The sequence below is a fragment of the Leucopleurus acutus genome, assembly GCF_964270905.1.
Source record: "Leucopleurus acutus genome assembly, chromosome: 1".
NCBI classification, from domain to species: Eukaryota; Metazoa; Chordata; class Mammalia; order Artiodactyla; family Delphinidae; genus Leucopleurus; species Leucopleurus acutus.
This window is the reverse complement of record NC_139142.1, coordinates 143,165,583-143,183,338: the sequence shown is the minus strand read 5'-3', so window position 1 is coordinate 143,183,338 and position 17,756 is coordinate 143,165,583. Positions and strand designations below refer to the sequence as shown.

The window sequence follows — 17,756 nt, the reverse complement described above, 5'->3', positions numbered from 1 at the left end:
CCTCGCTGTGCGGCTTGCAGAACCTTAGTTCCATGACCAGGGAGTGAACACAGACCATAGCAGTGAAAGCACTGAGTCCTAACCACTGGACCGCCACGGAATTTCCTGAGTGAGTTTTTGTATATGATGTGAGGAAGGGGTAAGCTTCATTTTTTTCTGCATGTGGATATACACTTGTCCCAGTAACATTTGTGGAAGTGAGGTTTTGAATTGGTCCTTTCACTCCTCGTTTTCTGCGTGACAAAAAGAGAAAATTCATACCTTGAGTTTTATTTACTTAGTACATCATTTTCCTACCCAAATGGTATATCCCACACAGCTGCAACGATATTTCCTTTTTATCATTAGACAGATTACATCAATGCCAGTTTCATGGATGGCTACAAACAGAAGAATGCTTACATTGGGACACAAGGTAAGTAGTCTGCCCCTCACAAATTGGTTTTGTGTCATCTACCTGTGATTGTTGGCATCAGATGATAGCATAATTTTTAAAGGAAATGGTAGCTTGAGGTGATGTTGCAGCCACTAGATCCTGGCCTTTCATAAAGATTGAGGGTTACTGAGGAAGGCAGATGAGAGGTGTAGAGTTTCTGTACCAGATGTGCCTGGAAACTCACTGCATAGAGATAAACTAGAGATTTGAACACACAACATCACTACAAGTTTTTGGACTGTGTCTTAGTGTTGCCAACCCAAGGGAATGGGACATCAGAGTTCACTGGGCAGTGAGATGCTCTTTATGTCAAGTAGGACATTAAGGAATGGCAATGGAACTTCCCAGAGATTGAGTTCAGTCTATGAATGGGTGTTGCTGGCTTAAGAGGCTTTTGCTGGTCCCTGTACCATCACAGAGCACGCCAGCAGTCTCTGACATGGATAGTCTTTGCTAGGTCTGACAGTGAAGTATTGGGCGCTCTAGGAGGATTTCAGATGGAGCCTCTGTTAATATTCTTGTGGGCCCTAGTACTACTCCTGACCTGTTTTTTGCCATCTCAAGGAGAATACCAGGTTTTCTTCAAAGAGGGTGGTGAGAAATCACAACATAGGAGGACATGACAGGCCATCATATGGAATTAAGGCCCTTTGACCGTTGTGGAATATGGCCAGCAAGAGATCTGGCGGATACCTCCTTAACCAAGTGATCACACTTAATATCACCAATAATGGACAAATAGATATTATATGCCTCCTGTTGTGGTATAGTGAGAACTACACAACATAACCTGTGTTGTATGTTGCCAGTTTTTTGGGGTTTTTAAAATAAATTTATTTATTTTTTAAAATTTTGGCTGCATTGGGTCTTTGTTGCTGCGTGCAGGCTTTCTCTAGTTGCAGCTAGTGGGGGATACTCTTCGTTGTGGAGCACGGGCTCTACACGCGCGGGCTTTAGTTGTGGCATGTGGGCTCAGTAGCTGTGGCTCGTGGGCTGTAGAGCGCAGGCTCCATAGCTGTGGCGCCCGGGCTTAGTTGCTCCGCAGCATGTGGGATCTTCCTAGACCAGGGCTTGAACCCCTGTCCCCTGCATTAGCAGGCGGATTCTTAACCACTGTGCCACCAGGGAAGTCCTGTTGCCAGTTTTTAAGTCTGAATCTAATAATGAGAGACAAACCTGACAAATCCAGATTGTGGAACATACTAGAGACCTGGGTTAGACTTTTCAAAGTTAATGCCATGGGGAAAAAAAAAGACAGGGAACTGTTCTGGATTAAAGGAGACTAAAGAGACATTGATAACCAAAGGCAGTGTGTCATCCATACTTGCAAACTCAATTTGGAAAAAAATTTGTTAAGGACAAACTATTGGGACAGTTGGAGACTGTGTATTAGATAATATTATTGTATTAATGTTTAATTGCTGCAGTGTGATAATGGTATTGTTCTACAGGAGAATGTTCTTGTTCTTCTAAATACGTGTTCAAGTATTTAGGAGTGAAATGTCATAATGTCTGAAACTTAAATAGTTCAGTAAAAGAGAAAATATGTGTGTGTATATATAGAGAAGCAGGCTTTGCAAAACGATAGCCAAAAATGATAGCTTTCGAGCTAAAGAATGTATGAGTACGTTGTACCGTTCTTTCAACTTTTTTTTTTTTTTTTTTGATTTATTTTTGGCTGTGTTGGGTCTTCGTTGCTGCGCACGGGCTTTCTCTAGTTGTGGCGAGCGAGGGCTACTCTTCGTGGTGGTGAGCAGGCTTCTCATGGCGGTGGCTTCTCTTGTTGTGGAGCATGGGCTCTAGGCGCGCAAGCTTCAGTAGTTGGGGCACGTGGGCTCAGTAGTTGTGGCTCGCGGGCTCTAGAGCGCACGCTCAGTAGTTGTGGCGCACGGGCTTAGTTGCTCCAAGGCATGTGGGATCTTCCCAGACCAGGGATCGAACCCGTGTCCCTTGCATTGGCAGGCAGATTCTTAACCACTGTGCCACCAGGGAAGCCCCTCAACTTTTTGTAGGTTTCAGATTTTTCAAAATAGAAGTTGAGGGAGAAGAAAAGGGAAAAGGACCTTTGGATTCTTGGTATATTGTAATTGGTCTGATGGTCACAGATTTATTGTTTGTCCCTTAGGAGGGACTACTCTCTCCAACAAGTCCTTTCAAGACCCTAGGAACAAATAAGAGAACTATCAGGAAAGATTTTGGGCAGGTATAGATTAGGATGTGATCTGCCTGAGAGTAGGACTTTGTTGAGGAGGATGACCGTGGCATGGATGGGCTTATGGAGGGTAAGGATTGACTCTAAGGGTCTCAGAATGCTCCTCTCTCCAGGTTTAGAAGGCAAGGGCACTTCTTAGAGTTGCTAGTTCTGCAGAATCCAGGGATTGAATCCTTTAGGCTGGCTCTGAAGGCCCTGTGCAGGAGAAGCAGCTCATCCAGGAGTATGAGAAAGAGGATTTCTTGAGTTAAACACTGATCATCTTCAGAAGGCATCAGCACTCTGTTAGGACTGGAAAATGGGATCCTGTGATGTTGAGAAGGCTGGTTTGGTTTGTCTGGTTAACCTTCTTGGCTGTGTTCAGTATTCTGATTTTTATTCATAATATTTCTAATAATATCTGTCATTTATTGAAAGTATCTATTATATATTAGATATATAATCACCATCTAATTATTATAGACACTCTGCAAGGAAGGTTTATTAATCCACGAACAAACAAGCCCAAAGAGATTAGGTGACCTTGGGTCACACAGCTAGTAAGTGACACAGACAGGATTGGGCACATGTCTGTTTGATTCAAAAGTCCTTGCAAGCCAGGTTAGTGGATTGTTTCATCCATGTCAGCATAAACTGCTGACTTTATTTCTTCGCAGAAGTCTACTGTTAAAGAATCTAACCTGGGAAGTGTAACTTTCCCTTTTAAATCTCTCTTTTATGCCTTTGAGGAAATTATGACCCTTCTCCATCTAGCCTTGAGTCTAAGTGGTATTATCAGGTGCTCTGATTGGCAACACCAATTTTGCCAGTGGTTTGAATGTGGAAAATAAAGTATATGAGAGCTGCTGTGATGCAGTATAGTGCGATGTGAACAAGGCTAAGAGTCAGAGGTGGGGAAAGGGTGTTTTTATTATCTTCTTGACATGCATGCTATGGTAATGCCATGTCCATTGTAGAAAATGAAGATGAAAATCACTCATAACCCAGAGACCCAGAGAAAATGTTAACATTTTGCAGCATCTCCTTCTAAACCTCATTCTGTGCGTACAAATAGATATGGACATATAAACTATCTAACAAAATGGGCTTTTTCTGTACATTATCTCTTTTTTCTGTTGATGGTTGTCTTGTGGATACCTTTCCATAGCAAAAATACAAATCTTATAATATCACCTTTATGGACTGCTTAAATTTGGGGGTATGCCAAAATTTAACATCCTCTCTTGTTAGACATTTAGCTTGTTTCCAAGACTTCACATGCTCCTGGGAGTGTCCACTTCTGCAAAGAGGGAATTCTAGTATCATAAAATGTTAGTGCTTCCTAAGAGACTTCAGCAAAAATGGTAGTGCAATTAGCAGATTTCCACGACAAAATCAGCCCTTGGTAGTGCCCTGCTTCCCTGAAAGCAAAGGAGAAAAAAGCACTGGGGAAGTACAAGGAATTATCCTCAGTTGTTACTCACTTGATTGAAAGGGAGTTATTGGCTCACAGGCATCTTCAACGTTCCTGCTGAGTGCCCAGCCCTGTACAGATTCTAACTCTAAAAGGAGTAGTTGATGACATAGCCCTTGCCCTCAGCACCATGTTTGCCTGAGATATGATTACTTCTCACAAAGTAAAATGACTGATGTAAGACCATATACATTAAATGGTTAAGATGTTTTGATCCAGATGTGCCATCAAGAGCTGAGATGAGAGGAAGCCCTACAAGGAATGTGGTGTTGGGGCTTCCCTGGTGGCGCAGTGGTTAAGAATCCGCCTGCCAACGCAGGGGACACGGGTTTGAGCCTGGTCCGGGAAGATCCCACATGCCGCGGAGCAGCTAAGCCTGTGAGCCACAGCTACTGAGCCATGCGCCACAACTACTGAAGCCCGCGCGCCTAGAGCCCGTGCTCTGCAACAAGAAAAGCCACCGCAATGAGAAGCCCACGCACTGCAACGAAGAGTAGCCCCCACTTGCCACAACTAGAAGAAAGCCCACGTGCAGCAACGAAGACCCAACACAGCCATAAATAAATAAATAAATAATTTTTTAAAAAAAGGAATGTGGTGTTAAGAAAAAGCTTTAAGGAAGAGGCAGCACTTGAAAATGGGTAGAGTGTTGATCATTTTGCAGTGTATAGAAATATCGAAAAACATATAAATCCCTGTATGTTGTACACTGGGAACTAACGTAGTGTTGTAGGCCAATTATACTTTGAAAACAAACTCATAGAAAAAGAGATCATATTTATGGTTACCAGGGGTTGGGGGGAGGGGGAAATTGGATGAAGGCAGTCAGAAGGTACAAATTTATTGATATAAGCTGAATAAGTACTAGGGATGTAATGCGCAGTGTGATAAATATAATTAACACTGCTGTGTGTTATACGTGAAAGCTGTTAAGAAAGTAGAACCTAAGAGTTCTCATCACAAGGAAAAAAGTTTTTTTTTTTCCTTTTAAATTTTGTATTTATATGAGATGATGGATGTTCACTAAACTTATTGTGGTAATCATTTCATGATATAAATAAGTCAAATCATTATGCTCTCTATACCTTAAACTTACACAGTGCTGTTTGCCAATTATAGCTCAATAAAACCGGAAGAAAAAAAAACAGAAAATGGGTAGAAAGTCCAATGGCAATGGAGGTGAGAGAATGTGAACAAAGGAATAGAGGCAGAAGTGCGATTGTGTGTCTATATTGTGATGAAGCAATTTTTTAGAAAGATTAAACTGGCAAGGGTATCCAGAATAGACTGGAAGAAAAATTCCTATTCAGAAAAGTAAACCAAGATGGTACTACAGGAACTCAGACAAAAGATGATATGGTCTTTGTGGCAGTGAATTTCGGCAGGATGACCAGGATAGGGGCAAAAGGGTAAAAACCAAAAACATTCCAAAGGCAAAAAAAATCTAGGACTTGGTGTCTGTTTCTGGGAGATGAAAGAAATGGGTAAGTCAGAGTTGACTCCAACTTTTTGAGACTGAGTCATTTAAGAATGCCAGTACTGTTAACAGAGTTGAGAAAGTAGAGAGAGAAAGCTAATTTTGAAGGAGGAGACTGAATTGCAAACATGCGGGGTCTGAGGAGATGGATGAGGGGACATGGAAGGGGAATGGTTTAGTAGGCAACTGGTGATTATAGGCTTAGGTGAGGTGAAAGCAGCTAGAGACATGTGCACAGTTGACACTCTCAGTCTGGATGTGATAGCTGAAGCCCTGTTGATGAGGCTCTAAGAGGATATGTAGCAATGCTTCTCAAACTGTAGCCTACCTACAATTTTACCTGGGAATCTTGTTAAAATGCAGATTGTGCATTTCTAATACTCTCCCATACGATGCTGGTGCTGCTTGCCCAAGGACCACCCTGAATAGCAGGGATATAGTCAAAAAGGCAGGGAGCCAGCGTATGTGCTTTGGAGTTAGTAGTTGGGAAAAAACAGAAGAGCCTAAGAAGGAAAGAAGAGCTTCCCAGGGTCACGTTCCTTGTCTTCTACTTTCATTGTAGGCCCTTTGGAGAATACCTATCGTGATTTCTGGCTCATGGTATGGGAGCAAAAAGTCTTGGTGATTGTCATGACCACCCGGTGAGTTCATCCCTTTTCTACCCATTGCACTTCCCCCCCTCCCCCATCCCCAAGCATGGGTGATTCTAGAGGGGAGTTTAGCTCTTAGAAACAATGAGGATTAGGAAAGCCATGGCAAAGAGTTTGAGATGTCTTAGCTTTTTTCTTAGCTGACCCAGAGTTAACAGAGCCAGGGTATGGTGGAGATTGATAGATCTAACTTGTCGAAGCTTTAATCCATGGCTCTGGTGACCCTGTGCCAGTTACAGCCTATCCTGAGGTCCTGGCCTTAACTACTAGAGGAAACATTGGGAAACATGGAGCAATTTACTTTTAGTCTGCTCCCTACTTCCAAAGGTCAGCCGTCTTCCTGGCTTCTGAATTACCAGTTCCCCTTAGTTCTCCCTTTCCCTGCTACTTTTGACCATTTTTCTTCTTGTTCATATTTCCACCTGTAGGAGATCTTGAAAAAAAGAGATGTGAAACATAATAGGTCAGGCAGGAAGCTCCTGACGAAAGGAATATTTTTGAAATTTTTGTGTACGTATCTGCCAAAACTTTAGGAATTAATATTTCATGAGTATCTTCATTATCATTATGATAATTATAACCCATTTCAGATGAGGAGAAAAAAATTAATGAGAATGTTTGCTCAGGTCCCTTCCTCATGGCACTGTTACAAGCCACCTTTGATTTGGAGGGGAGGTAGTGGAAGAAGTACCACCTTGGAGTACCTTGGAGCCACTGAAGAGTAGTGAGGTGGACTTTAGGCCTTTACATAAACCTCCTGTTGGCATCCCAGGAACTGTGCCTTTCCCACTCCTCTATCAGCCAAGGGCTCTCACTGGGGAAGAGAATGAACAGTAACTGAGATATAGGGCAGGGAGTTCGACCTGGCCCACCATATTTTCTCTACTGTCTTTCTTTGTACACCCAGTATTTATGCCAGATATGTGAGGAGTACCAAGAGGTATCAGGAAAGGGACCAAATGGATGTAGCTGGTGCTCAGTAAATGTCCACTGAATGAGTACATGCAGAAAATTTAGCTGTTGTTACATCTGTTTAGAATGAAGGTTTCCTTTTTCTGCCAAGAAGCAAGGGGATAGATTAGACAGAAGCAATGCAAGAGATGACATTTCTGCCTAAGGGTACAGCAGATCATGGGTAGAGCAGAGTTGTTGCTGTGGAGAAGAAGGATGGAAGGCTTATCTTTCTCTGTGTGTCTTCAGCTTTGAGGAGGGCGGCAGGAGAAAGTGTGGCCAATACTGGCCTTTAGAAAAAGACTCTCGGATCCGATTTGGCTTCCTCACAGTGACCAATCTAGGCGTGGAGAATATGAACCATTATAAGAAAACAACGCTAGAAATTCACAACACAGAGGTAAATTTTATTTTCTCACTCTTTTGAAGCTGGGGGAAAACCTTTACTGTAAAGAAAATCTCCAAAGGGAATAGGCAGGATTCCAGGGAGCTTATAAGTTACTTCCATTCTTCTGGAAACAAGATCAGGATATTCGACTCAGAGCCAGAATAGCCATATTGTCTCAACACAACAGTGGCATTACTTAGGAATGAAACTTTTTATAACGTAAGAAATCTGGATCATATAATATAGGAATTCTGCCCTCTCCAGACATTTAATCTTTCCTTTGTGTTCATAGGGAAGCAATTGTGGAGAAAGTTGAGGGTGATAGGAACCTTGGTGATAGCAATTCCAGAGGGTTGAGAATCTGGAAAAGCCAAAGGTAGTCAGAGGCAAGGAGAAATGACCTCATTAACTTTTGCTTCTTTTTTCATCCAAGGAACGGCAGAAACGCCACGTGACCCACTTTCAGTTCCTGAGTTGGCCAGATTATGGTGTCCCTTCCTCGGCAGCTTCCCTTATTGATTTCTTGAGAGCCGTCAGGAACCAGCAAAGGCTGGCCGTCAGCAGCATGGGAGCACGCTCCAAAGGGCAGTGCCCTGAGCCACCCATTGTGGTCCATTGCAGTGCAGGCATTGGCAGGACAGGTAATGCACCTGATGCAGCTCTTGGAGCATCCAGAGGCACTAAGGGTGGGGGAGGAATAACAAAGCTCTTAGTTGCCAGAATGTGAGTATTTGATCCATTGGTGGTGAATTACCATGAAAAATTCCTCTTTAATGTCCTTTTAGTATCCCTAGTGTTAGGTGTACTGGCCAGAATATATACTTCACAAGCCAAGTCCTCTAGGGGTTTGATGCTTTATACATCCCATCAGCATGATTATCTTCTGATCCCATCACTGTCACCTGGGTGTCCCAGAGAGCTTCAGCTGGGCTGTTGCTTTCTTCCCATACCCTTCCCTGGGGAGCTTTCCACCCTGGACCGTGCTCTCCATTCTGGAACCAGTTAGCAGCTTTTGCCTTAAGGGGATGTACATTGCAGGGACTGTTGGCCTTCTAGTTCAGAGGTCCCTTTGGGAGAAAGGAAGAATAGGTTTGTGATAGGTCTCTGTGGAGAAGTTGTGGATTCTGAAAATTCGGGCCCAGGTGTGGGAGTGCTGTCATTCTGTCTGTCTGGGATTGAAGCAAGAAGTCCCTCTGGGGCTTCCCTGGTGGCGCAGTGGTTGAGAGTCTGCCTGCCGATGCAGGGGACACGGGTTCATGCCCCAGTCCGGGAGGATCCCACATGCCGTGGAGCGGCTGGGCCCGTGAGCCGTGGCCGCTGAGCCTGCACGTCCAGAGCCTGTGCTCCGCAACGGGAGAGGCCACAACAGTGAGAGGCCTGCGTACTGCAAAAAAAAAAAAAAAGAAGTCCCTCTGTCACCTTCCCACCTACTCTTCCTATTACCCCCATATATGTCCTGAGAGACAAGAGGCCTTCTCATTTCTCTGGCCTTCAACACTCCCTGTGACCTCCTCCTTGATCGCTTTCAGGCCTAAGGCCAACTGGCCTCCTGCCATGAGGCACCTTGCCATTGAATTCATTCATCCAATCCTGCCTGGGTTATTTGGTAGAGGGAGGGAAAGAGGAGAGGTAGATCAGGTATGACCACTTCCTTCCTTCCTTCAGGTACCTTCTGTTCATTGGACATCTGCCTGGCACAGCTGGAGGAGCTTGGCACCCTAAATGTGTTCCAGACGGTGTCCCGCATGAGGACCCAGAGGGCCTTCAGCATCCAGACCCCTGAGCAGTACTATTTCTGCTACAAGGCAATCCTGGAGTTTGCAGAGAGGGAGGGCATGGTGCCCTCCAGCCACAACCTCCTGGCCATGGAGGGTCAGTAACTGTCCCACGAGCCTCCTATCTGCTGCCCAGACTTCCTTAAACTACCCTGGACACCGCTGAGCCTATAGGTTGCCATCAGTTACACTGAAGCCATGGACCAACCTCTTTCTCGTGTCTCCCGGCGCACGCGTGCACGCAAGGCAGCCTTTCCCTTTGGCTAGATAGATGTGGTGAAATTGCCACCAGAAAGGGCCAGCAGCAATGTGTTCTTAATTCCTAGCACCTGCTATCGAACTGTGCCTTATTAAAACCAAATTGTGGCTATCGATTTTTGCCAGGGGCCCCGAGGTAAGTGGGGAAGGAACCTCCCTCCCCCCTTCCCCAATGCCATTCTCCTTCTCAAGGTCTCTTTCCATTCCTTCCCTTTGCTAGGATTTCATGGGGAGGTTTGGTGAGCATCCGCCTCCTTCCCAGAGAGCTTGACCAAGTTACATATTCTAGAGAACGTCCTGAGTGCCAAGCACGTTTATACCTAGGGCGTGTATTCCAGTCTTTTCTGTCATTCTCTGTGTGTGCGTGTGTGTATGTGCACTTATGTGTATGAGTCCATACGTACGTGTGTATATAATATATACTGTATGTGATAATATGGTCGTATTCTATAAATACATATACACAGAGATACTCCTTTGTAGAAGTTCCTGGGGCTTCTTGTTGCAGTTCAGGACTCCTCGCTTTTTGGATCCTACTGTTTATCCTGGACGAGCTGGGGTTGGGGATCATGTTGCCTGTTGTCAGACCGCAGAGTGGTGGAAGAGGACACACACACACATCCACTTTCCATGCTCCTGCCACAGGCCCTCATCCTTATATAATGACTTATCTCTCTCCAGGATGCTGCCTGTTGGAGCCAAGAATACTGGTTTGTGGTGACACTGGTTTAATTCAGCATGGATTGCCCTTATCTAATGGTTTTTCCTCCGTTTACTTTGCCAATTTTGGGAATAGACCGCCACTGTGACTCCAGACCCTCTCTCCCCTCTCCCTGTCCCTTGGGGATTGGGATCTGGGCAGAGATGAATTCGCTGAGCAGCCAGAGCCAAAAGCAATCGGTACGCAGTCTTAGAAGGAGAGAGAGGGGGCCCACGTGTGAGAGAGAAGAAACTACACACCATGAGACTCCCTCCCTGAGAGAATGAGCTGGGGCCCCTTTTTCTTTTGCTAGAGTGTTCTTTTTCTTATGCAGCTTGGCCCTGTCCACTCATATGCCCATCTCTTTCTTGCCTCTAGCCTGCCAGACCCTGGAGCTCAAGCTGGGTGGGTTCTGTGTCAATCAAAAGCTTAACCCCTGTCTGGGTGAAGCAGTCCCCTGCAATCACTGTTTTCCCCCTATTCATTCAACCTGTCCCTGTCTGCTCCCGGCCTACCTAGCCTGATACGCCAGGGATGGAATCAAGACTCCCAGCATTCCACATTCCCAAGAAAATCCCAGGAACCCCTAAAACTTCTTCCCCTATCACAGATGAGGTTGGCAGCTGATCAGACCTCAATAATTTTATACTGTAATAAGCTTTTTGAATGTATATATTCTTATTTTTACAATCTTTTCATTTTGTATTTAACGTCAATGGACTGAGTCAGATTCAGAAAATAATTGTAATGTTCATATTCGATATCTTACAGCGATACAGTTTTGTATTTACATATAAATATACCGACATGATCAAATCCTTTTAGCTTCATCAATTTAGTAGCAGTCTGGGGCTGGGAAGGTGAGGAGGGGCTCCAAGAGCTGGTCTGGGAGGGATGGGGAGGCAGGGAGGAACCCAAGGCCTCATAGCCTTTCAGTTCTGAGAGCTGCCCATCTTGCCCAAGGCCATGGCCCAGCTCTGGGCAGACAAAGGGAACCAGCACCAGTTGACTGCTTGCCAAGTGCCAATCGCTGTGTTTGGTGCTTTCCCCCCCATTACCTCATTTAAACCTCACAACAATCCAGTGAGATGTTACTCTCCCTGCCTTCTGTTTCTGTGTAGATGAGAAAGGTAAGGTACAGAGGGTTACAGTGAAGGTAAGGTTTAGCAGGTCCAGCTCTAGAACTGGAGCTCAGGCTGGTCTGCTTACAGAGCTTTGGCCTCTTTACTGCATTGCTATCTCAAAGATCGAGATAGTGTTTTCTCTTTGGAAATGAGTTTTTTTAATGTTCTATTCAAGGTATAGACAGTTCTTAACTTCCAGGTAGTTGATCTTGACTAGATCTGTATGTAATAGACAAGAAGGGTTTCTGACAGAGTTGGTGACTGATTCTCCCAGATAGGACCTCCTGGTACAGGTCCTCAAGTCTGCAGGGTACCAGAGGGGTCATTCTCCCAGGGAAACCCCATACATTTGGTTACACTGGTACCTTTGTGGGAAGATCTTGAGTCATTTGCATCTCTCTCTCAGAGTAGAACCAGAAGCTTTGTCCACGTAGGACCACTCCCCATGCTGTGTAGCTCCTCCCTGTTGGCCAGTGACACCTGTGCAGTTGGAGCAGTTCTGGCATGGGGTGTTCTTAATAAAAGTGACAGCAGCTGACATTTACTGGTTGCTTAACTCTGTTCCAGGTACTGTTCAAAGTGCTTTCTCGGTATTATCTCATTCACCCTCAAACCAAACTTGAGGTAGGTATTATTTCCTGAGGCACAGGAAAATTAATTTGCCACAGCAAGAACTCGGACCGTCTGACTCAGACCTCTAAGGATCCATCTCCTGATCTTCTAACAAAATATTCTTGAGTTTCTTACCTTAATCAAGAGCTGACGTATAGTGCAAAAATTAAGCCAGACCTTTCTTTGGATATTCCCTTGGGGACAAGCAAGCATAATAGGTAAACAGAGATACATGAAATCTGGGAAATCAGAGAGGTTAGGGGTTTGGGGAAGTATATAGGAAACAAGATTAATGATAAAAGATTTGGAGGAGGTGGCCTTGAACTGTCATTTATTTGAAGAGACTGTAGCCCAACTGCTGTTAAATTCAGAAGTTATGCATGAGTTCTTCATTGCACATCTAAGGATTGGTGAGGTTATCACTTGCGAGGGCTCCATACAAATGCAGTTTCCTGGGTCCTGCCCAATAGGTGGTTGAGTGAGCGGCAGGATGAGCCAGGTTTTTGAACCATTGTTTTAGTCCATGCCCCTGACTCTAAGGAAGGTTAGCGAATTGATGTCTCCTAAATCTGAGAGAAAGAGACTAATAGCTTCCCCCCCACTGCTGTAGTCTGCTTGTAGCCTTTACCCTTGGGAAGATAATTAATACTCAGTGTGCGCCTACCTGTGTTGGGTGTTAAAGGAGATAAAGGGGAAGAGAGAGAAGGAGCCCTGAATCTGTCCAGGAAGTCAAGGCTGTCACATAGGAGATTTGGTGAACAAAGCAAGAGAACCCACAATGAAATGCTGGATTGCACAGTTGAGAACGTAAGATGAAGAAAGTGTTCAGGGGAGAGAGAATATTGTGGGTAACTCAGGCTTCTGCTTCTGATTTGACTATTTTTTCACTTAATTTACTCCCTCTAGGCTTAGTCCCTTCATTCTGCCCATCCCTGTTAGCTAGGATGGGACTCCTGAGGTGAAGGGTACCCTCGCATCCTCAGCCTGGGAGGTTCACCATTGTCAATCTCCATGTCACAGTGTGCAGGCAAATGACAGAATGCGACTGGTTCTTGGGAGGCTGGACTACTTAGCATCATATCTTGAGGAAGATGGGACTCCTGCCCTTATGGTCTTCCCATCTCTAGAGACAACCAGACACATATGGAAACTCTCATAAATCAGACACCTGCAGGTAGGTGGGTCAGGAGGTATGGCCAGGTAGAAAAGCCTTCTTAGAGTGACTGAGCTCTTTGGTAGTTTTGAGATCTCACCACTCAACTCAAGCCAGGTCCTAGCTTTTGTAAAAGAATGTGCTCTATTAGATGATCCTACTGCAGGCCCTTCAACTCTGAGAGTCTAGTTCTTTGCTGGACGGTGCAGATGCCTATAGAGGAACTATCAGACCCTTCTCTGGTTGGGTCAGCTCCCACTTGAAATCCCCAGTTTCATCTTGTTTTCAAAGTCTCCTCTTTCAAGGTGCAGCCACCTCCCTATTCCCTCAGTTCCCTTCCCACTTGGCCCCCAACTTGGTAAGCAGCAAGTCTCCCCTATAATCCCCAGGCCATCCCATAGACCTTTAAGGTTTCTATGCTGTTACATGTGGGGCAGGCAGAATGACTCAGAGCGGAGGAATGAACTAATCAAGCTACCAGAGCTCCCAACCGAGGTCTTAGGTTTGTCTCCAGCCTGGGTTACTACCCCCAGACCATCATTAGCTAACCAAGGACAGGAGCTAAAAGCTCCACCAGTTTGGGAACTATATTTCCCCTTGGGAGATATTCACCCTATAGTTAACCATCACACAAACAGTTGTGAATATCAAGTGTTTTGGACTGCACTGCTTTTAACTGACCACAGAGAAGACTGGGTCTTTTCCACAGATAGAAATCTAGCACTCAGAAACCTGTTGCAGTGTTTAGCCTTCCTTCACCCCTCACCATAGCTTTCACAAAATCCTTCTTTTTCTTTAAGCTAAATCTGGCGTTCTGCAGTCTTAAATGCTCTCATTTTTTTCTGGCTAAGGCCAACATGGACATAACTAACTAAACCGGAAACCTAGAGTGTTGGATGGAGATGGGGAGCAGTGATCCCTTTTTGACAACTTAGGGTAATATGTTCCTGACATGGAAATATGTTCCTGATACAGTTTTTAGGACTAAGATGAAGGTGAAAGTAGGAACGCAAGACAGTGAGTTGTGTAGAGAAGGTAGTCAAAAAAGGCACAGCGCCGTCTTCCCCACTCTAGGCTCACTTCCTTCTACCCCTCCCCCTGCATCAGCACCTGGTTACTTCTCTAAGCTAATATAGTTATTTTAGCCTCAAGACTGGCCAGATGCACAGCTGAGTCTAGGTCACCCACTTTATCTTGTGAAGTCTGTTTTACCTCCTTGACCTTTAATGAATACCTATTCTGTGGCCAGCAGCCAGTGGATGTATGGAGTATGATGTTCAGAGCAGATGCTAGGCTGGAGATATCAGTCGGGGACTTAGTTTAGATAGAAGCTAGGAGCCTTGGAAGTGGGTGAGAACAAAGACGAATGAAGAGAGCAAGAAGACAGGAGAGACCCTTGGGAGCCACCAATATTTAGGGGAGGATGGAGGAAGAAAAACCTGGGAAAGATTCTGATTAATAGGCAGAGGTAACCAAGGTCAAGACTAGGCTGTGTTCTCACAGACTGGTGAGAGGTGGGGAGTAGCTGGGATGAATGAACAGGATTAATAAATGGAGGTTCACTAGTGATCTTGGGGCAGGGGCTGACAAGGAGGAGACATGAGTGGGAGGTGAAGGGATAGAGACTGCAGTGCTTGGGGTTCGCTTCAACCAAAGCAAGGCCCACCTTTATCTCTTACGTGTTAGACCTCTGAATGAGATTTCATTTGAACAAAGGAACCTGCTGCCTTAAAAAAAAAATCATCAAACAACTGATATGCAGAATAAAACACTTTGAAAGCATAAAGCTGGGTAAACTGGCAACATATTGTTACATCTGTTTTCTAGATTTGGGCTGAAGTGACCTAGAGGGGTAAATAACGCTAGGTGAGAGCAAAACATTTCAAGGCAGTGAATAGCAGTCTTAAAATCCAATAAAAAAATTCCAAGCCTCCACTCACCTAGAAATCAGAAATATGGCATATGTACAACTTATAAACCAGTTGGTTGCCAGACAAATGCAGTTTCTAATTTACACAGTGGAATTTTGGGGTTCTTTAAGCCTGTCCTGGTCTCTCAAACTGGAACACCAGGGACTTTGCATTTGAAAGACCAGGAGAAGAGAGAGTGTCGACAAGATAAAGGAAGAAAGGGTCCTACAACATTTGAGTGCTAGGCATACTTTATTTTTAATCTCACAACAACCCACTGCAGTAGGTATTCTTCTTAGTTTACAGATAAGGGAATTGAAAAGATAAATGACTTGCCAAAGACATCCAGCTAGGAAGTGGCTAAACTGGGATTCTGACCAATAGCTTGAGCTTTTCCCCTTAAACGTATAGATGCCCCTCACCTGGATATTCCCAAACTGGCAATGGTCTTCTTTAGCTGGCAGAGTTTCTGTCATCAGGGCACTGGCACTGACATCTTTTTGGCAGAGCCACTGAAGTGCAGGCCCTAAATATCTCTCAATCACCACCTACCATAAGCACCCTAAAGAACTGTGAGGGTGTGTGTGTGTGATGCCTAGGAGGCAGGGTGTCAGAAGGTGTGATAGTTTTGAGTATATGTGGTTGTGAGTTGAGGATGCATGTATGTGACTGGGAGACAAATTGCTTCTTTGAGGATAATTTTTTTGGAAAGGGCCAGAAATCATTTAAAACTACCTGGGTACAAACTGCTCTCGGTGTCAGGGAGGGAAGGCGTGGGGAGCAAGAGGGGAAGCTGTTTTTCTCCAGAAGTCCCAACTTGGATCATGGATCTTACTTAATGTGTATAGAGACAGCATGTGGTGGAATGGAAAAAGCTCAGGCAGACTCGCCTTGGCAACTTGGCTTGGGCAAGTCACTCTACTACTCTGAGCCTCAGTTTGCTCAACTACAAATATGATAATCCCTAACTCACACAAAAGAGGACTCCTGGGAATCAGAACCTGGCTTCCCCACGTGACTTCTCCAAGGAAGGCCTTCACCCAGATCTATTCACTCTTTTGTCCTCACTGATAGGGTGGGGGAGAGGTGGAGTGGATGCAACCTTCAGTGAAGCTGGAAGGCCAATGTCTCCAAATCAAATTCTTAATTTCCCAGAGTCTGGGAGTGGCTGTGCTACGCAGGCATCAATGTACTGAGTCAGAAACCATCACTGGACGCCTTCTGAGGGACTTTCTTGCCTGACCGCTGGGGGCACTGGGGGTTCAGAGGTGAATTAGATGGAGTTGCTTCCCTCGAGGAGCTCAGTCTAGGGAGCATTCAAGAGGGGATGTCCATCAGCGTGGTGCACTTAGGAGGGTCAGAAGTGTCAGCGAAGTCTGGTTCTCTGAGGAGTAACGGTTCTGGTTGCAAATGCTCCAGAAGTAACTTCCTTCAGCGTATACCCCCTGCAGTCCAGGTTCACAGTCAGATGCTTGGGCCTTTGGCCTCCACAGAAGTTCAGAGCCTCACTGGGTGTATTAAAGCGCACTTTTATCATCACATGTGATCTTCATAACAGGGTAAGGACTGCCATGTTAACTTGTACAGGACAGGAGGCTGAACCACAGGTAATAAGAAGACTAAGTGTAAACTAGTCAGCTTCCAGACTAATGTTCTTTCTGCTCTACCCACTCTGCCTCATCTTACATTCACACAGTATCTGTTATGCCTTCATTTAGGGCAGAACCTCTTAGGAAGTAGAGCACAAATCTGAGATAGGGCTCCAGACATCAGAAGGTGTCTGTTCTGATATAGAAAAACTTGGTCTTCCCTCTAGGGAGCCCCCAGTCTGAGAATGAACCTCAACTTCCGTGGCCCTGCCAGGTGCTGGGCCTCCCACTGAACACACACTCTTTACCTCCTGGTCTTTCCCCCTTTACACCCTTCAGTGATTCCACCAACCAAGTTGCCACCCAAATTCTAGTCCCTACTTCACCTGAGATGACCTACTTCCCTTCCTAAATCAGTATTTCTTCCCACCTGCCCTCTCTCCTTAGTAGCAAGCTTCCCTCCCCATCAGAGTCCCCCCAACCCCTGTGGACTCTGAGAGAGGGAAGTGTCCTTAGAGCCTGTCTTTCTACCCCAGTTTTCACCCCTGTTTCACAGGAGAGAAACAGGCCCATAGGGAGGAAGGGACTTGCCTAAGGATATAGTACTAAGTCACTGGCCACACTAAATCTGGAAGCCAGCTTACCAAACCACTAACCTCAAGGCTCTTCTACCTCTTCACACACCAGGCCACTGACTCCTCCTTTCCCTCCACTACCTACACTGAATCAGTCACCCAGTCCTCTGGAGTCTTTCTCAAACACATCTCTCTGTTTTTATTCTTGCTTATCCATTGCCGCTGCCCTAGTCAGGTCTTCATTACATCTCACCTGAACTGTTAGGACAGCCTAACTGGCAGCAGGCTCCCATTCTGCCCACAGGCCTTTAAGGCCCTTCACATTCTGCACACCCCACCTCATCCACACTAGCTTCCTTTACTGGATACCTCAATCAACAGGTCTTTCCCACTCACTCATCTTGTATTCTGGCCCCAGGCTCAGCTCTGTTGAGCACAGACATGTGGGGTAGCCTCACTCACCCCTCCAAAACACTACAAATGATTCAGGGAA

General features: G+C 45.3%; 1 protein-coding gene across 1 annotated transcript in view; it reads left to right on the top strand.

Annotated features, from left to right (window-relative positions):
- Window positions 1-11,093, top strand: part of PTPN9 (protein tyrosine phosphatase non-receptor type 9) — an 80,012-nt gene extending 68,919 nt beyond the window's left edge. Inside the window, exons 9-13 of the mRNA XM_082855092.1 lie at window positions 349-415; window positions 6,141-6,219; window positions 7,429-7,579; window positions 8,001-8,208; window positions 9,233-11,093. Coding sequence (XP_082711218.1) covers window positions 349-415; window positions 6,141-6,219; window positions 7,429-7,579; window positions 8,001-8,208; window positions 9,233-9,447 — 720 coding nt within the window. The 3' untranslated portion in view covers window positions 9,448-11,093. The remainder of the gene's footprint in view (window positions 1-348; window positions 416-6,140; window positions 6,220-7,428; window positions 7,580-8,000; window positions 8,209-9,232) is intronic.
- Window positions 11,094-17,756: the final 6,663 nt, after the last annotated feature.